Source organism: Penicillium cosmopolitanum (genome assembly GCF_028827165.1).
Source record: "Penicillium cosmopolitanum strain IBT 29677 chromosome Unknown utg000009l:1.0-9042332.0:1.0-9050551.0, whole genome shotgun sequence".
Lineage (NCBI taxonomy): Eukaryota > Fungi > Ascomycota > Eurotiomycetes > Eurotiales > Aspergillaceae > Penicillium > Penicillium cosmopolitanum.
In genome coordinates, this window is record NW_026622679.1 from 231,296 (window position 1) to 254,218 (window position 22,923).

The 22,923-nt window shown below is 44.9% G+C and overlaps 8 protein-coding genes across 8 annotated transcripts; 3 read left to right on the forward strand and 5 right to left on the reverse strand.

Moving 5' to 3' along the window:
• Nucleotides 1–1,094: 1,094 nt before the first annotated feature.
• Nucleotides 1,095–1,571, reverse strand: N7509_008229 (uncharacterized protein; the record flags this gene model as incomplete). Its single annotated transcript, XM_056632866.1, has 1 exon — nt 1,095–1,571. The coding sequence occupies one exon, from the start codon at nt 1,569–1,571 to the stop codon at nt 1,095–1,097; it is 477 nt and encodes a 158-aa protein (XP_056483486.1).
• Nucleotides 1,572–2,385: 814 nt separating this feature from the next.
• Nucleotides 2,386–3,436, forward strand: N7509_008230 (uncharacterized protein; the record flags this gene model as incomplete). The annotated part of the gene is made up of 4 exons (XM_056632867.1): nt 2,386–2,628; nt 2,682–2,749; nt 2,875–3,005; nt 3,120–3,436. The coding sequence occupies 4 exons, from the start codon at nt 2,386–2,388 to the stop codon at nt 3,434–3,436; spliced, it is 759 nt and encodes a 252-aa protein (XP_056483487.1).
• A 396-nt stretch (nt 3,437–3,832) lies between these two features.
• Nucleotides 3,833–5,694, reverse strand: N7509_008231 (flavin-containing monooxygenase; the record flags this gene model as incomplete). Its single annotated transcript, XM_056632868.1, has 3 exons — nt 3,833–5,078; nt 5,132–5,413; nt 5,483–5,694. 3 exons carry the CDS (start codon nt 5,692–5,694, stop codon nt 3,833–3,835), a joined length of 1,740 nt encoding a protein of 579 aa, XP_056483488.1.
• Nucleotides 5,695–6,078: 384 nt separating this feature from the next.
• N7509_008232 (uncharacterized protein) lies at nt 6,079–7,351 on the forward strand (the record flags this gene model as incomplete). The annotated part of the gene is made up of 6 exons (XM_056632869.1): nt 6,079–6,260; nt 6,335–6,431; nt 6,479–6,561; nt 6,619–6,857; nt 6,936–7,097; nt 7,155–7,351. The coding sequence occupies 6 exons, from the start codon at nt 6,079–6,081 to the stop codon at nt 7,349–7,351; spliced, it is 960 nt and encodes a 319-aa protein (XP_056483489.1).
• A 780-nt stretch (nt 7,352–8,131) lies between these two features.
• Nucleotides 8,132–10,000, reverse strand: N7509_008233 (uncharacterized protein; the record flags this gene model as incomplete). The annotated part of the gene is made up of 7 exons (XM_056632870.1): nt 8,132–8,255; nt 8,314–8,459; nt 8,508–8,826; nt 8,945–9,168; nt 9,221–9,242; nt 9,292–9,415; nt 9,466–10,000. Coding segments are annotated over 7 exons (1,494 nt in total), but the record flags the coding sequence as incomplete, so codon positions are not given.
• Nucleotides 10,001–12,330: 2,330 nt separating this feature from the next.
• N7509_008234 (uncharacterized protein) lies at nt 12,331–13,497 on the forward strand (the record flags this gene model as incomplete). Its single annotated transcript, XM_056632871.1, has 4 exons — nt 12,331–12,493; nt 12,549–12,763; nt 12,786–13,318; nt 13,368–13,497. 4 exons carry the CDS (start codon nt 12,331–12,333, stop codon nt 13,495–13,497), a joined length of 1,041 nt encoding a protein of 346 aa, XP_056483491.1.
• Nucleotides 13,498–13,886: 389 nt separating this feature from the next.
• N7509_008235 (fungal specific transcription factor domain-containing protein) lies at nt 13,887–16,145 on the reverse strand (the record flags this gene model as incomplete). Its single annotated transcript, XM_056632872.1, has 3 exons — nt 13,887–14,523; nt 14,573–15,866; nt 15,971–16,145. The coding sequence occupies 3 exons, from the start codon at nt 16,143–16,145 to the stop codon at nt 13,887–13,889; spliced, it is 2,106 nt and encodes a 701-aa protein (XP_056483492.1).
• A 4,447-nt stretch (nt 16,146–20,592) lies between these two features.
• N7509_008236 (uncharacterized protein) lies at nt 20,593–21,127 on the reverse strand (the record flags this gene model as incomplete). The annotated part of the gene is made up of 2 exons (XM_056632873.1): nt 20,593–20,953; nt 21,003–21,127. The coding sequence occupies 2 exons, from the start codon at nt 21,125–21,127 to the stop codon at nt 20,593–20,595; spliced, it is 486 nt and encodes a 161-aa protein (XP_056483493.1).
• Nucleotides 21,128–22,923: the final 1,796 nt, after the last annotated feature.

The window sequence follows — 22,923 nt, forward strand, 5'->3', positions numbered from 1 at the left end:
GACAATATAACGTAATTCCCGGCCGGTCTGCGCACCCCAAACCCCATAGTAAATGCAATAAATTACCACTTCATATCTCAACAACCATATTTATTTATGATAAGACATTAAAGTAATATAATCAAGATAGTATTTCTAACCTACTGGCGCGGTATGAGGAAATTATTGGAGTTAGTAGAGATATATGTTTCTTATTACCCACGCCAAAATTACACCGTATTTTATAGTAAAGCATCAAAATAGCCTTCTGAATTGCTTCAAACTAAGATATATTATTTCATATGCTAGGGAAAGCCTATATTCTTATACTTAAGTAAAAATAGTCTTTCATTGCTGAGATATGAAGCGGTAACTTATTGCATTTACTATAGGTTTTGGGGTGCGCAGCTCGACCGGGTGCGCAAACCGGCCGGGAATTACGTTAACCAATGAGGCCTGGATGCCTGGGCATACCCGTAACCATACAGTGTGTTACACAGTGCACAACTGCGCTCTCTGGGATCGAATGAAGCTGTTTGCATGGAGAATTCCAGCAATATTTATCTAGCCCAAGGAATAGGCCTACGGATATATCGGAATTCGCTGTATATCATTTCGAATTTGACTTGATTTAAGTTCCTTTCAAGCCACTCTCCGCGCATCTTGTCGAATCTGACAGACCCACAAACATGAGCTTATAGCGTGAACAAGCTTTGCGAGGAATATTGTCTCGAACCCTGGACCCGGCCATGGGTTAAAATGGGCATTTGCCTTTGCTGAACATGTCTGTTATCATTTTCGAGGCTCTCTCACTCAGCCCACAAGTATCCAAATTAAAAGGAAGTTTCTGTGTCTATCCCAATTGGCGGTTGAGGAAGACACGCGTGTTTTATCCATGGATCTCTCATATCGGAGGATGCAGACTACCAAGGAAAACCAAGTAGACATTCAAACCACTTCGAGCTAAAGAGCTACACTGACGAGAGTAAAAAATGACAGTACACGGCCTGATAAAATAGCACCAAATGAATTCACCTAGTCAGTAGCAAATGGACCAATTGTATATATACAGAACGAAGCTGCATTCGTAAATAGAGATCCTGGCAGTTGACTCTTCATGTTTGAGTAATTCTCTTGCCACGGATATGTCCCACCCCATCTGTCCACGTCGAAACCTCGAATCTCTCAACTGCCGTTCGCGCTTCTTCTGTCAGCTCCCTGACCATGGCTGACTGCCCTTCATACTCGGCATGCGATCCATACCGCTCAAAGACTGTTATGGCGCCCTGATCCTCATCATTCCCCACATCTGCCGTCCGATGCCGGAGCGGATAAAAAGTCAGCACACTCTCGTCGCCAATAGCCGCCTCTGCGAGCTCCTTCAGTTTCTTTTCGAGCATGGTTCGTGCGTCGCTAGTCTCGGGAAAGTACTGCGTGAGAATAACATAGGTGCTGCTTTCCCTCTTCCGATCAAAATGCACATCCGTGCCGTCTTTAGTGAGGAAACATAGCTCCGCGGGAATAGCGGGTTCCAGGAAAGTGAGGGGTGATGGGCGAAGGAAGAGTTTCTCCGTTGGCGCCACAGCACGCATATGCTTGTAAGCTTCTCCCGCGCGGTGTATCTCAGTCAGAGACCGCTCTTGCTCGTAACTATTGGGAAGCGTAGGTTTGTCAGCAAGTTCTGTCTTTGAACGCTTTACTCGAAAGCTAAGATCAAATGACCAAAGGAAACTGGAACAAAAACGTGGTGAGGAAATTTCAGCAGGTGCATGCTATACACACATTTCTAATCCGCACACAGTAGGCCCTTCCAAGGGGCTGTCAAGGCTCTTCCGGTACCAGCAGTAAGCAATGTTTTCGTTTTCATTCAAGAAGGTTTCTCTAGAAATCGCTTCGAAGAGGTCCAGGACCTGTGTTACTCCAAACGCAAGCTCAATTAGCGATACGTAATGTAGAAGTTGCTTTGAGTGTTTCGATGAGGGGGTCATCTAAGATTAAATGTCTTTGAAGTGCTCTGCTGGGAAATACGGACTCGCTCTTTCTTTTCTTCCGTTGCGAAAGGGATGACTAGGGCTAATGCGAATGCCATGTCTGTTTTGTTTCTTCACTTAGCGTGAAGCCGCGGTGATTGCTAAAGATTGACGAGATAATTTTTGATGCTTGTGCTATGTGGGGCCTCTTTTCATTCTTGATGATTTTGGCCAGGTCTATTTACTGTGGAGCAGCGGAGGTGCGACCTCCGCATGCGGAGAACCTTTCCCCGATCATACGTGACTAGATAACCACTTCAACCTGCAGATACTAATCTAAAAAGAATTAACCCAACATACCTTCGGCGACTGATTTCGAGCAGAAAGCCTGGAAATCCCATGCTTCAAAATTGCACAACGCAACAGATCGTTTACAATGACCAAAATAGACTCGGGGTTTATCGCCTCGCTCGCAGAATGTGGCAAGCCTGCTGAGAGCACTTTCCGGTGGTATCTGACGGCTATTGTAGCACTGGGCGCCTTGAATTACCCTGAAGAGATTCCCGGATTTTATAGACACCTTCTTGATCAATATATTCCAGAACCCGAGCAGAGGCAGGAGACACGCAAAATTCTAGAAGGTCTGACCAAAGTTTGCGGAATTCAGGGGGCCGCTAAGGTAAGTTGAACTCTTGTTCTTTCCTTGGTATCGGGCTGATTGGGGGCGTAAAGACAGGGAATGCTACACGGGCATTGGCTACTGCTATACCCGAACACCTCAGGGACAACAAGTGCTACCGGTATGTTTGAATCCACCTCTTTCCAGTTTCTCCGCGGCTTTCGTTTCAGCCTGAGTCATGTCTATCCACCACGGCCCATGTCACTAAAATTTATCTGCAACTGCTAACACGATCCTGCACTCCAGCGAGAAAGAAACATTCGAAGAGGCTCGCGAGCGAGGGCAGAAGATGCTCCGCAGCATATACGGACCTAATCCAGATTATGATGGCTCCAAAACAAAGACCGCCGCACCGGACTATTCATGGATTGTTACAAGTGAGTTTTAAAATGGTTCCAATGTTATTTCGGAAATTTTCCTCCTGAATGCCTCTTGATTTTCAACCTTTAGTTGACTGTAGGTTGACTTGAAAATTTCTTGTTCATCTTTAGATCTTTTTTACTCCTTCGTATTCTCCTTCGACGAGATTCTGAACACCCTTGAGACTAGCCAGGTGATTATTGCTGCGCTACTTGGAATCGATTGTCAAGAACAAGTGAAAAATCACATGATAGGTATGATGCTGAATGGTGGACAAAGGGATGAGATTATCGCCTTGACAGACATTGTCATGTTGCTTGCGGACAGACTAGGGGTGAAGTTCAAGGGTTCCCAACCAAGTGTGCCGGAAATGCCCAAATTAAAGCCTACAGACATAAATTTGGAAAAGGAAGAAAGGGGATCCTCAGACCTCCATCAACACATCTGATCCGCAGAGTTGGGAGGCTTGGTCTAGCAAATAATAGTTGCAAATCTTTAAAGAGAATTAAGTTTTGAAAGTTTGACGTAATTTGAAGGGCTGCTCGTACCAGGCTAAAACGGTCAGGTACTTAGATATCCACAGTCTAAGCAGTTTAATGCTATTCACGACGTTTTTTATATAAGTCCTTGCATTGATAGCATAAAACAACAAGCGCAGTTAATCCTATTATATTGCAAGCTAACAGAAAATTGAAGGAGAGAGAGGAAAGAGAGGGGCGAACGAAAGGCTTTTGCACCATGTACAGACTAAAAGCTTAACTAAACAAACTAGGGGGCATATACAGTCGAGAATACATGGTAAACTATGCTAAGCATCCCCATGGTAATTGTGCAACGGTACCAATCAATAATGGATCTCTGGGAGTACTTCCATATTCCAATACTCTTCAAAGTCTAGAGTCTGTGTGTCCCCAATGCTTCTGCCGGCCATTTCTCTGACGGTAAAGCCATTACCTAACCACAAGAATCTATTTTGGCCATGCGCTCTGTGGTACTCAAACTCGTAGTCCTCCCATTTCGGGTCTCGGAGCGCCTCCGCGAAGTGGTAGCAGCTACCACCATACAAAGCAACCACCTTACCGTCGATGGTACCTCGCTTATACCAGCTCCGGCACGGTGCCACCCACACAGTTTTCGAAAGCATCGTCTGAATATAATCATTGTATTCGCGGGTGGCCGTTTCTTTGACTTCCATGGACTTAAGACCTTGAGTTTGGAGTTTGTTGATACATTTATAAATGTAAACTCCCGTCATTTGAATGGCTTGTACCAACGAGCCATTTGATACCGGGCTATTGGGGCCAATGAAGGAGAAGTAATTGGGAAATCCTGGGACACTAACGCCAAAGTATGCTTCAGGGTCTCCCACGGTCCACTTCGTTGCCAAATCCACCCCATGACGGCCAATCAATGGAAATCTAGGTTTGAATGAGCTTTCAAAGCCAGTCGCACAGAATATAGCGTCTAACTCTATATGAGAGCCATCTCGAAGCTGGACGCCGGTGTCGGTTATGCGTTCAAGATTGTTCCACCAGCTGTCGACATTGTCTTGAACCAAAGCCTCGAGGAAGCCAGGTCCAGGAGTCAGACGTCGGCAACCGGCAGGGAAGTCTGGAAGAAGCCATTCAGCAATTTTCGCGGCTTTTTCAGATGAGCCCAGGCGGCGCAGCATATCGTCCCGGAAGAGTTTGTCCGTTCGATCCTGTGCTTCACGCCCGGCCATGGAGTTTTTGAAGCTCTCAATACGCTTGTCAGCAAGAGCTCGACGGTGTTGGCGCAAATAGTTGGGGTTCTCTGCGAATCTCTTCAACTCGTGCTCCGCATAGTTGTATGCGGCATCCATATCAGGTTCAGTGGCTGTTGGTTCGAGAGCACCTGGCCCTGTAGTGATCCAGGTCGATGAGCGCACGAAAAAGTCGACATGTTTAGCTGTTTGCGCTACTTTAGGTAGGATTTGGACACCGGAAGACCCAATACCGATAACAGCAACATTCTTGTTCTTCCAGTCATATGAAGTATCCCAATCGGCAGAGTGAAGGAGTTTCCCTTTAAAGAGCTCAATACCAGGAATCTTTGGCCAGCTCCATGAGCTTTGTGTCTGGTTAGCTTGAGGAAGAGACAGAAGTGAGGGATTGATGGGTACCTCAAGACGCCTCCAGCGTTGATCAAAACATCGCACTCGTCGGTGAATTCTTCTTTCTTATTTTGGACAGTAATGTGCCATTTTCCCAAATCTTCTTGCCATTTTGCGCCAGTGACTTTGTGATTGAAAGCCATTAGGTCCTCGCAGCCAAAATTCTTAGTCACGAGTTTCATGTAATCATAAATTTCCTCTGATGTGGCGTAATAGTTCCTCCAAGCTGGATTAGGAGCGAAGCTATAGGCGTAGTTATGTGCAGGGATATCGCATTGACAACCAGGATATCTATTTAGTATCAGAGTCAATATACGTGTCAACATTGAGGACGTGAACACAGCTAAGAGATTGCTCTACCTGTTCACAAGCCATGTTCCACCCAAGTCGTCATTCATATCATAGATCTGGAAGTCAACTTTGTGGTTCTTCATCTTCTTTTTCGCCACTATAGCCATCATCAGACCAGAATAACCAGCACCAATGCATACAATACGGATTGGACGGTGTTCCCCAATTGGTGCGTCTCGAACTTGGATCGGTGTTCCATCTTCGTAAGATATCGACCCCATGGCTGATGCATTGAGTGTTGGTAATGTCAGATAAATATCTGCTATGCGCACCATTTACTTGAGATATATGTCTACCGGGGCTTCATTACCTCCTCCAAGCAAGTGTCTGCGGATATCACATCTCCAAGGACGGTCCAATTACCCCGCACGCCTATGGACGCGGCACGGAGGTATGAAGCCGAGAGGCCGACCCTATCGGATACTACACCCGATACCGGAGATTTTCATGCGGAGACCTAACGCCGAGATTTGCCGACCGGCCTTGTCAGACACTACATATGCCAGGGAAACATTTCTTGGATTTTCTGGAAGAGTAGTAATAAGATATTCGATAGTTCTCACCAAAGGCACGTCTATCCCTCCATTGGCTGGTCCAGACTCAACATGGCGATGAATAAATCACTCCCGCGATTCGAAGACCTGCCTGTCAATAAGAATGATCCTCCATTTTCTGCTTGGGGTCTTTGGAAGAATCCAGAGCTCGGTGCACTCAACTACCTGACAGATGAAGTCGTCTTGAAAGCTGCGAAAGAGGAGATCCAGACCGGAATTCGTGTGGGATTGAAGTAAGTTCGACCTCCAGTCTTCCCTAAGGTAACCTTCCCCTCTTTTGAGAAGATAAGATGCTGAAGGCTCGAAGCTTGCCTCTTGATTTCATCAAGCCTTCTTTGCTTGGTCGAGTTGGCTTTGAACACAAGATGATAAATAAAGCACCTAGAATTGTAAACGACGATATTGTATGTAAACTCCAAGCCATGGTTTTCTGATACTAACATCTTGAAAGATTACTTTCAACACTCAGGGAAGCGCGCAATGGGATAGCTTTCGACACTTCGCTTACCAGGCGGAGAAGAAGTTTTACAACGGGTATGATCCCAGCATTCATATAGCCAATCCTTTCAATTCTCTAATCCGTCATTTTAGAGTAACTCAAGATGACATATACGCCGAGGCTGAAACGACGATAAATGGTATAAATGCCTGGGCTGATCGAGGAATAGCTGGACGAGGAGTTCTTATCGACTATTTTTCATGGGCACAGGAACAAGGCATCACATATGATCCTACAAAGACGCATCCAATCACACTAAAGGAGATCAAAAGGATCATCAATGAAAAGCGTATCACCTTACGAACTGGAGATATATTCCTAATTCGCACAGGTGGGTATACTATTCCACTGAAACACTATTTGCGGTCTTTTAAAACGCACCTTGAATAGGAGCTTACAAATATTACAGGATACGTTTCTGGTTACGGAGCAATGAATTCAGAAGCGAAAGAAGCACACAAGTCCGAACATAGCTGGCCAGGATTTGCTCAATCTGAGGAATCCGTTAAATGGCTTTGGGAAAATCAATTCGCCGCAGTTGGTGCCGATAATCCAGCTTTTGATTGTGTGCGTAAGTAAATTTTATATCCCTCCGTGAAATAACTATATTCACTAAATTTGCCTTTAGCTCCGGTGGACCCCAAGTATTTCTTGCATCCTATTCTTCTGGCTGGATGGGGTACACCCATTGGGGAACTATTCGACCTCGAGCTTCTGGCACAAACTTGCAATCAATTGGGTCGCTGGACATTCTTTCTGTCTTCTGCACCCCTGAATTATACTGGCGGAGTAGCCTCACCACCGAATATACTCGCCTTCTTCTGAGCGTTAGCACGATAATTTTCCAATAGCTAGTTAACATTGATATATGTGACAAATGGAGAATTTCCACATAGAAGCGAGAAAAAGTGTAAAGTTTCTATGTGATCTTACTGTAAAATGAATGGATTGGCAAGTGTATAAGAATAATATGACTGTCTTGATGAATGAGCACTGGATTTGCCAAAACAAGGTGAAATTTGTTAAAGGAGCTTCCTATCAAGACCTCAAGACTATGATATTTCGCTACATAGCTTTCAACTAAATCAGCGGCTGAGATGGGTAATTGTTAGTGCATTCATACTATTCTACAGGTTTATTTTTAATCAAACTCTCTAAATACCATTGGAAATGACTGCTCTTAGTCAAGCATACTGGATATATTTCGAATTGTGCTATTGCAACTGCGAGGATGCTCAGATACTCACATATATCAGGATAAGATGTAGCAATATCGGGCAAAGAAAGTAGTAGCGGTTCCACAAAAGTAATAATTTGACCAGAAAGTAGAAGAGGAAGCTGAGACAGAAGCTAGACAGGTGTAGGCGTGGATGCCTAAGTGGATGCCATCCGCACAAGGCATCAACAACAATAGGAACCACATAATTCGTTACAGCAACTTCCAAAATGGTTGTGGGCCTACTTTCTAGAAAAGACGTAGTGAGAGCCTTTTTCCTAACCGAATATTTCTCCTTCACTTGCCAAATTATTGTCACTCCCGTCTCGACTCCATAGGCTTGCATCGCTTCGACAGCTCTTTATGTGCTCGAAAAGTGGCCGAGACGCTTACAGCGTAAAGCGAAAGGCTTCGTCACCATTGATAATTAGTTCGCCCCTGTCAGCTTTCTTATTAGCAGATCTGAAGTAAGCCATAAGGGCACAGCAGGTAACGACTGTTAAACCAGTGCATCTTTGATAGGGAACTTAGTGAACACACTTCAAAATCAATAATATTACTTTTTGCTTACCCAATCGTGGTTGAAACCCCAGGGACATAACCTGGCGCATCCTGAGACCTATAAACTAGACTGCCAGATATACCTCCAATACCGGCAATTCCAGTCAAGGAGGCTGAGCAGAATGCCCGTTTCCACTGGCCTCTAATGTTGTTTGCCTTTGATATATAAGCTAAAGTCATAGTCCTCATGAGATTATCACTTACCTGGTAAGTCATGATCGTAGGGATGCAGCTGTTTACAGCGGCCACGCTTACGAATATCCCAAAGTACCGAACCCAGGGATTATTCGCGAATCCCGCAATGGGTAATCCAATCAGAGCGATAAAGCAATTCATGATTATCAGCGGTCCTCGAACATGAAGACGATCCCCATACCATGCAGTGAACATCATGAGAACGGCAGCTGCCACGTATGGTGGACACACCAGACATTGTGATGCTGCAATACCAAAGCCTAGGGTATCTCGAAGGATGATTGGAAGAAAAACTATATATCGAGTCAGTGTGATGAATTCCATATGGCTGGTTGTTTACTTACAAGTGTAGGAGTATGATGTAGTCGTCATAAAACTAATTCCAGAAATTAGCAAGCTTCTTAAGCCATGCCAAACGAGGAAATATCGTTCGTATTGCTCCATACAATTGCATTAAGGCGAAACCCCAAATCTCCAAGTCCAAGGCTGGTTTTAGGAATTTTGACCAGGTAAAGGCTTCGGGTTCAACATCTCCACGATCCCTCTGTATCCGCGAGATGACAAACTCGAGTTCTTCGCCCTTGAGAAATCGAAATGACGGGCTCTTACGTTCTTGATCGGGAAATTTCACCATCAAAAAGAAGGCGAATACTGCAATAGAAACTGTTATCTATATCGTTGTTAAAATATGAGCCTCAATGTTTGAGAAGGGTGTCGCTAACAATTCCCTCTAGAATGAATATCCTAAGAAAATGATTAGATTCTGGATAAACCGAAAGGCTTAGTGACGTACCATCGCCAGCCTGAAATGCCGCCAACGTTATCCATTTGCATGAGTCCGTACGAGAGGATACCAGACAAGGACGAATACACAACACCAATAAGATAGAACAAGGAGTAGCGTTTGGCGGTCTCATCTAGGATTATTAAGCTTAGTGTTCAAAATTCCTGATTTTGAGGTACTTACATCTTGTATACCAGGTGGAGAGCAAGTACACAGAGCCTGGAAAGAAGCCCGCCTCAAGGCATCCGAGGAGAAGCCTCAACCCCACAAGGGTTGTCCAATTCTGGGAAAATCCAAACCCAACAATCACCCCGCCCCATATAGCGCAAACTCCTGGCAAAAAGAGCCGTGGGCCGAGCTTACGACAAACAATAGTCATTGGGGCTTGAACAATGACATATGTGACAAAGAAGCAGAGGGTCACAAGACTGTAGCGGTAGCCAGTCTCAAGGTGGAGATCCTCTCGCATTCCAGCTATGGCAGCATTGGACACATTGCTTCGGTCCATGAGTGATATGCCAAACATGAGCCCCAAAGAAGGTATCACACGCCAATCAATTTGTCGTTTCATCCGACGTATCTCTTGAGGTGTGTACCTAGCTTGGTCTTCGAGAATTTCTGCAGCCAGATCCTTAGGAACATCTTCGACATTCTCCAAGTGAATTGCTCCTGGCGGCTTCGATGGTGTTTCGGCCATTTTGGCGTGCAACAGTAGATTTTCTGAAGTTTAGTACAATAAGATAAGATTTTGAAAGGACAAAGGGCTAAAATAGTAGGAATCAAAGAATTATCTTGAATATGGGATATCCGACGGAGCAGTATATACAATCTTTTCTTAAAAACCTTAGTTTTCTGCTCCTATAATCGACTCAGGTGTGATTGACAGGCGGGTCTGCGCACGGAGTTACAATCGCCGAAACCAACCCCCGCCACTTGCGTACTCCAGAACCTCCGGCGCCCGTCGGAAAGTATATTTCAAAGGTTCCAGATGCCGACCCATCACCCAGTCAAAGGATATGGAGGATATGAAAAAGGCTAGTATACGAAGGGGCATAGCGGCCAGGGTCAGATCCTTGAGTTTTTAGTGACAGTGCCTGATCAATTCCTGATTCTAGACCACTTTCCACATAGCTTCCTATTGCATACTGCTACTAGTATCACGGCGATACAAATATATTTACCGGGTTCGATTAAATACTACAAGCCGATAATGTTTCTATATATATCGGAATTCTATATGTAAGACGGCGCATCACGATTCATGACCCACATTGAATATGCATTTTTTCCTACAGAAAAGACACCTCAATAAAGGGGCTTCTTAATGTACCGCTTATCTTTTCAATAACATGGCAGGATTGACTACAGGCTGTGAAGACTTCAATTTTCCCCTGTCTTCCAGTAATAAGTGGGTAACATTGGTAACTTGGAAAAATTTCTTAATGCAGACCGGCTATTCAAAACGTCATCCACAAAACCAGTAATGAGAGTGGAATCTTCAGCTGTAGCTTTCCTTTTTTGTTTTACTGGTTTTGTGATGTATATCCCCGCTCCCACTTCGAGCCCGATCTGCGTACTCATATCTCTGCGATGTATACTCTTTGAGTCAGACGAATATTCGGTTTGTAGAGGCCATCTATGACCCTTTTTGATTTGTTGAAAAGCCCTTCTTTTATGAGACTTTTTGGTGACCATCGAAGTTGGATCGAGGTTCATGAAATTGTAAAACCCAGAAGCACGTTTTAGATCTTCGGTCGTTCGGACATTGTGTCCATGAGGTGTCGCCGTATCAATGAAGGACAATTCGACGTACTCAAAAAGTTGAGCGGACTGGGATCCCTCGGACATTTGAGCGGGCTTCACGGCATTGTCGCGCCAATCATTCGTAAAATTGAACTTCTCCGGAATTTGATAACGCTTGTTGCTAGGTTCTCGCGTTTTTTTCATTGTCGGCCGTGCGAAGGAAAGAATATGAATATGATGCGTAGTAACTTCCTTGCTCGAGAAGAATTGCTAAGGTAGAATCACACGGACACGTGGAATCTTTTATAGCTCAAAATGAGCAAATTCTGCCCAATTCGAAGCGACTTTTAATGGCAAATCGGTTATGAAATTATAGACTCGTGGATGGATCAAGCCTCGGGCATCAATTTCCGTGTTCTATTTTGGCAGAGAGACATTTTCGCCCAATCGAACCAGCTAGATAACCAGCCAGAGAAGTCGCGAACTTTTAACTAAGTCGGCATTCTCGAGCTAAAAGGAAAAGTAACTTCGCATGGTACTTCAATCTACTTTGCTAAAGCCGGAAATATATATATCGCAATTTCAATATCATAAAAACTTTCCAAAATTCCCTGAAGAGGTTAGCACCAGGAAACCTCCATACAGACAACCGTTTAGTTAAATTAACAGGTTGTAATTTATTGCATCCAATACCTAGGTATGCGCTCTAGGTAATCTCGACCGCTTAAAAAATACGTTACAGCTTATAGCTGGGATGGACCATTTGCATTCTTGCCGCCTGAAATATCTGCACAGCAAAAGGCCAACCTTCATCAAAATTTAGGTTGCCGCTCCATTGCGTATAGTATCCTTTCAAGACAAAGGTTCAGCCGTACCTTTGGATCTGAAGTTACGAGGTTCGACCGGCTTCTTAATTTTAGGGCATCACAACCAGGCCGGAGTCCAAGTCTAACATTCTATCCAGATCCTCCGACCGGAGTAGCAAGCTCCGTAAAATCCGATCGATAAAATTTCAGACAATTACCCAATCAAAGCGAGGAAGCCAACTAGTGGTATTTTTACTAGCGCATCTAGGCTTCTCTCGACCGGATATTGTATCGCCGAGGTTTTTCTTAGCCCACAGCCGTTAAGGTTCGCTCTCCGTGCGAAATGATAGAGCGCTGCATCTTTAACACGCAAACCTAAGACTGTAAAGCAGTCTTGAGTTCGGTGACCTTCTGATAGGAGACTTCAAGTACCTTTAGCGGACCTACATCGTGCCCTTGGCCACCAGAAACTACAATATTTCGCCGAAAATCTGCGAGGATGGCCTCCTTTTCTGAGTATGGTGGTGTGGCTCCTGAGTGGGCAGCTTTGATTGCCACCCAACCAGAGTCTGATTTCTCCCAAGATCTGTCTGCCCGGGAGTTACGCTGCCTGACGAACAATCAAAGAGAAGAGGCCGCACGCAGATACATACAGACAATAGGTTGGTTGGTCCCTTATTTGAATACAATGGCATTGTAATACGATGGCTGATTGAGTGCAAGATGATGTGTCTTTTCAGGATTTCAGTTGCGAGGTCAGTGATGGATCACGCATCCCCTTGCGAGTATATAAGCCCAAATCTGGCCCAGTGGGAGAGTCATTACCATTGTATGTATGGTATCATGGTGGGGGCTTTCTCTTTGGTAGTCTAGCCTCAGAGGATGCTTTCTGCTTCTCCATAGTCCGAGCATTGAAGACTATTGTGGTCAATGTATGTTACAGGCATACACCAGAATCGCAGTGGCCGGTGCAGGCGAATGATGCATACGCAGGACTCCAGTGGGTTTTCGATAATATCGATACGCTTGGGGGGGGATTCTCAGAGAATCATTCTCGCAGGAGCATCTGCCGGAGCTCTTCTAGCTGTAGGCGTCACATTGAGAAGCCGAGAAGGGGTGAGCTATCAAAATTCTGGAAGACAGATCATCACTGATATATTTGTGAATCAGCAGCAGCAACCCAGAATACGGGCGCTGATTTTGGATATTCCAGTACTTTGCCATACCGCCAACTTTCCGCATGAGTTGATTTCTGCTGGAAGGTCCTCTTATTATGAGAACAAAGACGCTCCAATTCTTCCTGCATCCCGCATGAAGCTATTTGAAGACTTGCTGGGCAAAAATGCACTTGAAGATCCCGAATATAACCTGCTTCTCAAGGTAGACGACGACTTGAAAGGCCTACCACCGACACACTTCCACATCGCGGGGAGAGATATCCTTCGCGACCAGGCTTTTTTGTTTATGCAAAAGCTTGATCGGAATAGGTGAGAAAGATTTATTTCGAGAAGCGAAGTCATTGCTGAACCAATCCAGGATCCCGACCAGTATGAACGTCTACCCCGGCCTCCCGCATGGATTTAGAAGGTACAGAGATCTGAAAGCAACTCAACAGTGGTTTAAAGACCACGTGGCAGCCGCGGAAAAATTACTGGAAGCGGTCTAGAGACATTTGGTTAAACTATTCGTATATCAGGTTCTTCTAATCCTTGAAATACTTTGAACATGAAGTGATCACATTCGCTAAATATGAGATACCTCTACCATTTGCTGCAAAATCCAAGAGGTGGGTAGAACTATGATGTGCAGGACTTCAGCCCCTCTGAGCCTATGGCAAAGCTTTTGGTACTAACCAAGGGGGCCGCCACAAATTTTCTTTTTTCTAGGTTGCCTTCAATATTTCGGATGTAGGTCGGGTGAATCCCTTTGTTGTGTTTTCCAGAAACATTTCGGATACGTGCCAGAAGCTGGTGATGAGGTTGGCCTATTGTATAGAAGTAGCGTCCTCTCTATTTCTCGTAGGATACTGTGTCTTGGGGATTTCAGAGGGTCTTCTCAAATATCGCTGTTCTGCGGAACGTAAAACTCGGCTGGCTGGCCAAATAGTCCATACAACATATTAGGCTGCTCAGCTAGGCCCATTTCGTCTGCTGTTGCAAATGAGTCGAGATTCTCTGTCATCAGGTATTCCTGAAAGTCATCAACTCCAAGCAAGCCAATATCAGGATCATATAGCCCTCTTTCGGATCTGTTATTGGTGTCTTCGACAACGGGCTGAGAATTCTGGCTTTCTCTCATTGTTTCATGTAATGTAGCGAGAGTATTCAAGTCGAGCCCCGCTTGCTCGAACATACCTCGAATGATCAGAATAGGTTTCTTGAACCCAAAATTAGCTCCTTCTTGAAGCTCTTTGAGCGCATTCCAGAAGAAAGTAATCACGCTCACTTCGGGGGGATTATCTTCCCAGTGGAGCGGGATGACGGTGGCGGCAGAGAAGAGTGCGTAAGAGAAAAGGTAAGGAGCTCGATGTAAAGTGAATGCGTCTCGATAGGCTTGAGCCAAACGGTAGATCTGCATCGCGGATGAGATACATCTCTGTTTTATTGTATCCTCATTTAGTGCAATCTCGTTAAGATGACCGTCACGTAGATATGGCCGGTATAGCAAGATGCCGAGGGTGTGGAAAGTCGTACTACGCGCCATTAGATAAAAGCCCGTAGTTCTGACTTGATATCACTTACTGAGGATAAAACCTGTGAGGTGGCGGAGCAGGATCTTTAGCTGGATCATACTGCAAGTGTTCAGGGAGCTTTGAAAGCCAATCATCAAGTTTCGCTTGAACCGATGCCAATTCCTGCAGCACGGCTTCCTGGGACGAACTCTTCAACTTTGGTGTGTAGAATCTGTCGACAATCTCAGAGGTTATCTCTGCTAGACGGAGCAAGGCATTTCTGTTTGTGACGTTGTGTTTAAACTGCGGCGTATACGAATGAACATTCTGCGCACTCAACGGATCCACAGATGGTGACCACAGCTCCAATTCATCGTAGGTATCTAGAAGTTCCTGGGGCGGCTCGAGACCAGGGATAAGATGGAGGGCAGGCTGCCTTCCGAAATATAGAGATTGAAATCTGTCATTCATGTAGGCGCCCCAAAGTACACGACGTTGCTGCTCAATGTCGATTGAAGTGAGGGAATATGTTGTTTCCGCAGAGCTCAAGCTGGCCATATGAACCTTTTCAGGGTTAACGTGCAAGCCCAAGTCGACAATCATGTGATAAGCAATCCCACAATAGAGCCATCCGAGGGTTTGCTGGCCTCTTGTCAGTAGGGCCGAGCCCATGACAATCAGGGCGCTCACACTTGCAATGCTGGATTTCTGGATTCCTGAAGCCAAAAGTGCTTGAAAACGATTAAGAAATCGCTTTCCAAGAGTCTGACTGTCTGATGGATCATCCATGAGTGTGATCCGACCACTTTGCAAGGAGCCTGTGTAGAAAATGGCATTAAGCAAAAGCTTATTAACATAGATCCCACCAGTGGCAAGGCTGTGCATTATTGCTGGTCTGTAAGTTACTAGATATGTATTGTGTTGATGGTTCCAGTAGAGATCAAAGAGTACCAAAGCCGTTTCGAAATCCACACCATCAAGGTCAAATCTCCTCTCAGTCATGTACGCTTGTTCCTTCTGTCTTTCCAGTGATGTATTGGCAAACAGTTGAGTTCTCCATTCTTGCTCCTTGCGTTTTCTGTCCGGAGCAGATAATGAATCCTTTCTTGCGTTTGAGGAACTGGCCTGTGATGTTGGCGAAGCTGGTCCTCGGAAGGAAGAGGTTGGTCCATGAAAAGAGAGGCCGATGTCACTCTGAACCAAAGCATTCATTTCCGAAGGTTCAGTATTATGTCTGCTAATTGTCAGACTAGCCTCGCCGGGTTCAACAATTGCGAGCGACTGTTTGGGAGAAAGTGTATTTCGGTGCTCTTTTGACAGCGGAACTCCGTCGACCTCGTTGTGCGGCCCTGTATTTTGATATTCTAAGACTTGACACAGAATATCTTCCAAATTGGTAACTTTTTTGCCCAACAGATCTATTGCCTCTTTGGAGGTACGTGGGATATGCCGACGATCTTCGCTGTACTGACACGGCCGTTGCTGTGTTTGACAAGTTGTGCAGCGTGGGCGCTCGCCATCACATTTGACCTAAGATAACGGAGTTGCATTAGCTTCAGCGCCAGTGTATCCAGAACCAGTAAAGTGTAGGCATTGTGGATGTGTTGGTCGTAGTCACCTTGCGCGAGCGACAGAATTGGCATGCTTGACACTTGCGAACACCGAAGTGACTCATGGTCGACTTGAATTGGGTCCTTGGATCCTTGGATCCTTCTCAGCTGATTAAAGAAAGGTTCGGTTGAGTCAGAAAGACGTGGAGAGAATTAAAGACGTTCAAACGTACGGCAAGGACAGTATTGTTGAGTGGAAATATCACGATTGTTTCTTGCAAACCACGTCTGATGGATGAATATGTCCTTGGAGAACCGAGGTTATTGCAGGCGACTACCCCGCAAATGATCCCAGGATCTGGAGTACCAATCTTGAACCCCGTACAGTGGGAGCCAAAATACTAACTCGTCCTTCTCCACTTTGGTGGCTTACCAGATATGTAGTAGCACTATATCAATAGCCTATGATCTCGACCTCCAGTCCTTGACATTAAGCTAGCCTCGCATTACATACGGTTAGAGGTACGGCAGTCTTTAGGAGAAATGCCAAACAACAGTAGGAGTCACTGGAAGTCCACTAACACTGCATGGAAGATGCAGTAACTAGCGTGCTTACTCATCGATTACGCGTTTCCACACATTATCTTGTATAGTAACTGAGATACACTCGGGAGTATGGTGCTATTACGTGTCAAACAGGGGCGAGAGCGCACGGGCTAGTCATTGAGAGACCCGATTGTGACTGAGTCATTCCATTCAAGTGCGTAATCTAGTTGAGCGATCCTGCCGATTTGTCCCGGCTAATGATATAGCCTGTTCGGTTGATTACGCACGGTATCATCCGCCATTACAGAGTACATACGGTGTCAAGTCTTTTCCTAAGGTTGCGTTTATTTCGTGTTTTTCGTGAGGTTTATTTAGCTATGGTCACATGACCATAGGACGGCTTTTCTGCCGGTCCTCCTAGCCACTTCCATCCTTAGCCATCGTCGAATACTATCAAGCCTCGATCAATCCCTTTCCAGAAGCTCTAGTCTAAGAGTATTACGGCTACGGCCACCCCTCCAGGGTTTACATCTGTCAACGGAGTACAGCAACTTCATTTCAGGGTTCAGCTCATTTCAGGCTATTAGTCACTATTGGCTCCCGTTTTTTTGGTGAAGAGAATTTCGGTCCACTCAAACAGCTCTCGCAGTTTCCACGCCCACTCAAACTGTAGCCTCTTTCGTGGCAAAAAACCTCAAACGTGACAGTACAGAGTGAAATCGAATAAAGTCCTGGACCGATGGTCACCTACGTTAACTGACTCCTTTTCAAAGCAACACCGTAGGCTTTCTCGCCTATAGGTATTTCGAAGTCACCTAGAGCTGACTATCAGCCTTCGCAGTCAAGACCTCTGGTACTGCAACAAGTTTTGTTCTCCTCATAAGATACGGATCGTAAACCGCGGGAACATGTCCTCCGCGGGGAGCGAAGGAACAATTGCTCATGCAAATATGTCTCGCTCTTGTGATTCTTGTCATCAAAAGAAGGTTAGGATTCATATACAACTGTCTGAGCAAGGATGATCCTGAACGAGTTAAAGATCCGTTGTGATCGTAAGAAGCCTATATGTGAATGGTGCGAACATCGACATCTCCAATGTACCTTCACTCGCCCATATCGCGTGAAGAATACGAAATCGTCCCTGCCGAAGTAAGATACTCTTTTGCCCCCCCCCCCCACCCGGCGGAAAGAACACTGAGTGACCAGTACTTTAGACAGATTCAAGAAAACGAACTTATCGATCATCCATACGCGACCAGGCGAGGTGAAGCTGCTGATTCTACCTCGAGCTCTCCAATGATAAATCCTGTCCTGAATATGAATGAAGACTCGGAGACATATATTTCAGATTTGCTAGACAATCTTCAAGCAAGTCTGTGCAATTCAGTACTGTTTCCCGGCAGCCAAAAATGGATAGCAAGATGTACATTGGGAGGGCGGGTAATGATACGGCCAGAGTTTCCTAATAACCCTTTTCAACCATTGACTACTTCCAAGTCTATTCAGCAAGGAGCTGATCTGGGTATGAGACTTTTATCACAACCATTGGTCCAAAAGTGTTTGATCTTGTATAACTCTACGAGAATGGTTCGCACTTTTCCGATTATCGACACTCCTTGCTTCCAAAGTACAATCATTGCATTCTTCGAAGGTCATATATGCCGCGCTTCTGAGGCTTGTCTTTTTGCATTCACCGCTTTTATCGCATATCATTTCTCTGAAGTATCTTCGCTAATTGACTTAGAAAAATGCGAATTACAGGCTCAGAGATTGGTTCCCGAGATTATAGCTCAGCCAGCCACTTTTGATGGGATTCGAACCATGTTGATGCTGGTAAGCTTATTAATTTCGTAGTTCTGTCGGTTCCAACTAAGGTTTTACAGGCATTGGGCCGCGGGTGCTCGGGAGACTATGAGGCCATACATGCGTATGTGGGCAGTGCCGCGCGAATGATATACTCGTTAGGCGGCCACCTCAACACCAGAAGCCACGCCAGGGATCTTTTCTGGGTGACCTATTTCCTTGATAAGGATTTGACACTGCGAACCGGTCGACGACCTGCTATCTCCGACGAACACTGTGATTTGACACTCCCAGAGCTATATTGCGAAAGGATAATCTACCTCGACGCTCACGACCAGCCATTTCCAAGTGACTTGAGGCTTAGCCTCATAAAGTCTAAAATTTTTAACTGCTTGTATTCGAGCTCTGCTCTGAAGGGTTGCAATAGCGATATCATCAGAGCTGCTCGAGAACTAGACAAAGAATTAGAGGATTGGCGTGTTTCTTTGCCAACCGAGCATCGACCATCACTTTCCCAACGTGATTATTCTCCCTGTGAGGAGATTCGTTGGATTTTCATACAGTCAGAGTACATGCACTGCATCAGGATGATACACGAGGCCACGAGCAGATGTATAGTCTGGCCCGAGAACAATGATAATCTGGAGGCCCTAAGCTCCAGCCTGGCCATCTCTATTGAAGCTAGCCGTGCATACCTAACATTTCTAAATTCTGTCCCACGACAAGACTTCTCATTTGCGAGTTACTGGTAGGGCTTACAACTTCTGAGATCGGATCTCCGCTGACCAGCCTAGGGTTTTCTCGTACTATGTGGTGGGTACGTCGTTGTTGCTTTTTTACAATATCTTGCTCAATCCAGCCCATGTACGGGCCTTGCAAGATCTGGAACTGATTGGTAGAGCAACCTTTACCCTCTCTCGATTTCCTTCCAGATGGGTCTATGGGGATACAGCGGAGAAGAAATTACTCGGCAATTAATTTTTATGAATTACATATCCTTGCCCAAAAGGTTATTTATTCCACGCAAAGTGGATGATACCTGGCTACAGCGGAGGAAAGTCTCGTAGAAAACGGTGGCTTACTTTATTCATTAATGATTAGTGTATTTCGCTAAAGATGAAGATTTTTACACATCTGATGACTCGCTGGATAATAGCGAGATAGAAAGGTTCTGATGAAAATGGCTGTATTGTGCACGTGTGTAAGAGGGGACAACTATAATCACTAAGTAAGGGTTTCGGGGTGACGGCAACCTAGTTATCCAGCAGAATGAACCCATTCGATTGATACAACGTCGTGAAGTGTCTAATCTCCCAGGAGTTTGATGCGTACGAAACCGGACACACTTCGAAGGCTATTATATGGTCAAAGGGGGTCGACTTGAATGAACTGTAACCTACGCGTTGGTTACTGTCGGGATATATCCTCCCGTCAGAATAAGCAAAGACATGCTGTACGTAATCTTGCTAAGCTGCGGCTCCCACCGCATGGATTCAGGGGTATTTGGCCTTGACCGGACACATCTATCATATACACGAATCAATCAACCTTTGCTTTAGAAGCATAAACTGTTCACTTAACTGTGTACACAGGACCTAGCTGGTGATACCAACAGTTACAGTGCAGTACTAATTCCTCAAGCATTAGGCTTCCACCAATCTGTCTGTCACGCGAACACTAGTAAGGTCTCTTGAGCAATCTATTTTGACGCGTTACTTTTCCAAAGAATCAGAAATCTTTGAGTTTGCAGTTAATTGGACTGAAATTGGAGATCAAAGAAGCAAAGATTCTACTGAGAATAGCTGAGCGGCAGGAGATACAAAATAGATATCTATGCATGATATACTCCACCCATCTCGAGATGATAACTGGTCTTGAGCGATAGCCCTCTTAGTGACCTCATTTTGTGCCAGCTCTTTTCGTGCTCCTGTATAAATTACGCGTGAATGTGGGAAGAGATTGTGCCCTAATTCCCATTTTTAAAATTATCCGCTACTATCTGAAGTTATCAAGGAAAAACGATTTACGGCCAAGTCCAATCTTTGCCTTCTATCCGCTGGTAATATGTTTGAGGGGCAGATACCTGAGACTCAAGTCCAAGTTTTGGAAAATTATTGTACATTTAAAGCGAATCTGTGTTACCGAGGTCCTTAAAAAATCAAAGGGAAGTCCACAGCTAGCAAGACGTGTTTTAGGCCAAGTTGTTGCCAGTCAGACAACGTTCATTGCGCTCTGATTGCTTGGTTGTGGCTTGAGAATTTTCATAAGATGGCAGCTCCTGGAGCTCCTGGTAACCTCCAGCTTTCAACATTGATGTTGGAGCTACTCGCCCGTATCGTAGATCTGAGGTGCTAGGTATACTGTAGGGATCACTATTCCCAGCTGCTTGATGATCAGATGGGTGATGCGTTGTGGTATGGTCATCAGGCGCCCGGGAACTTCGATGGTTAAACCTAGATGCCAGTCGTATATCCCTGAGACCCTCACGCCTCTCGTTTTCACGGCCCCGGAAATGGAGATAAACGAAAACAATGATAGCGGCCACCACGATCCTAAGTAAAGGTTAATTTAGAGCGAGTTTCTTTGATAATTTTCACTTACGCTCCTGATATGGCTGCCGGCACGCCGACAGTGAGGACTTGGCTCGTAGGCTTCTCGCAGCTCGAAGCGCTTGTGTCCCCATTGCATTCCCTTAAGACTATACGGGAAACCGTTGAGAGCTTCATCTCAAAGTATGTGGGCAAGGTCCTCAACGGAATTGTAGTGCAATAATTGACGCGTTAAGATTCCGGAATTAATAACAAGTGATGTTGTATAGCAGACCATTATAATAAAGGGGTCAGCTTAATATCAAGCTCTAGCTTTTCTCTATTTTTGCTTCTCACGTTACATAAGCGGCAGCGGATATCTAATCCCCGGTGTGATCGGGAAAATCATCCGTATTTTGTCTAGACTGCTCTAGCAGGCCGCCTATTGGATCCACCCCAAGGATTTTTGAGGCCTGGCCTCCTTACCTTGGAGGCTCCATGCGAAAATCTATCACTCCCAATAGATTGGAGCGGTCGTGATGGCGTTTTTTATTGAGTCCCATTGCTATTTTTACCCGATATGTGAGTATGAGACTATTGGGGACTACGGAGGTCCATTCAAAGAATTCTTGCGCAGCCAGCTCCACCTATAACTACTAGTTTAGTTATACTACTGTATAAATACTAGTTCTATTACTAATATTTGCTTTTTCAACAATAATATTACCCCTCTTTGCCATCCCCGCCCTCAAACCCCCTATTCATCGCTATTACCAACCAATATGCCACCTACTACTATTCCCCAGCGTGCAATTGCTATAAGCCTTATTACAACAGGGCAGACCTTTGCCCAGGTCTCAGAACTACTAAATATACCTATTCGGACGCTGCAAAGCGTATACGCGTGTGTAATTAAACGTGGTTTTGACCTATTCTATCATCCCCTAGTTATACATAACCATTTTTGTAAGGGGACTAAGGTATCAGCTAGCAACTGATTGGTCAGGTAAGGTCAAAGGAATAAGCGTAGTTCAGAGGGTGCACAGATCGACCTGGGCAAGGTTTGATGGTGATACGAAGACTGATTCTTGACAAGATATCAAAGAATCAAGAACTGGTCGTCTACTTATGTATAAGATTCACTTGTCAGAAAGGAATCTGATATGAATTGAATACGATTCTATTGCGACATCCCCCTGTTACATCCTGTACCCGATCGGAATACCACTCCTTTTGGCTTATAATCTCTGTCGTTGAGTAATCCTGATGATTGGGTGCTTTGCGATAAATGTCGTCCTGTTATCTTGACGACAAGAGGGGGATTCGGCTGCGGATCGATGCCGACCCGAGATTGTAGGATTAGTATCAGGTGACAGGGGAATATTCCGTGACAATTTTGTTGCTGATACGCCTTAATCAGTATAGCCACGAAAAATTTTATGTTAATCTGGCCGGTGAAATAAGCTCCAAGAATATTTTGATATCAGCTACAACAGTATAGTATATATTAAAAAAATTAGGTCTTCAGAAAACAAAGCTAACTCAGAAGCCTAGATCAACACAGATAATAAATTGTAAGGGGACTAGGGGGGCCGGCTAGGAACGGTTGACTAGGCAAATAAGAATAAAGCTGACAATGAGAGTAGATTCAAAGACTGATTCTTGAAGACCCTTCAAAGAATCAAGATACTATCATCTGCTTGAATAGAGAAAGGGGTCCCCGTCTCGTTCTTGAACCAACTCCTATTTAGGACTGAATCAATATCGTAATCATATTGTTTCCTCCGATATTGCCGCCGGGATTTAAGGCTCGTCAGAATAGCGTTGCGAGACCAATCAGAATAGACATCCGCATCCGCGTCGAACCGAGAGCTTCTTCATATCCCGTGACATAAAATCACAATAACTTGCAGGTGTATTTACTTATCACTATTAATCTCTAGAAAACTTTAAAGATATAATCTAGCAGATAAAATATTTGTAGTTTTTCTCTA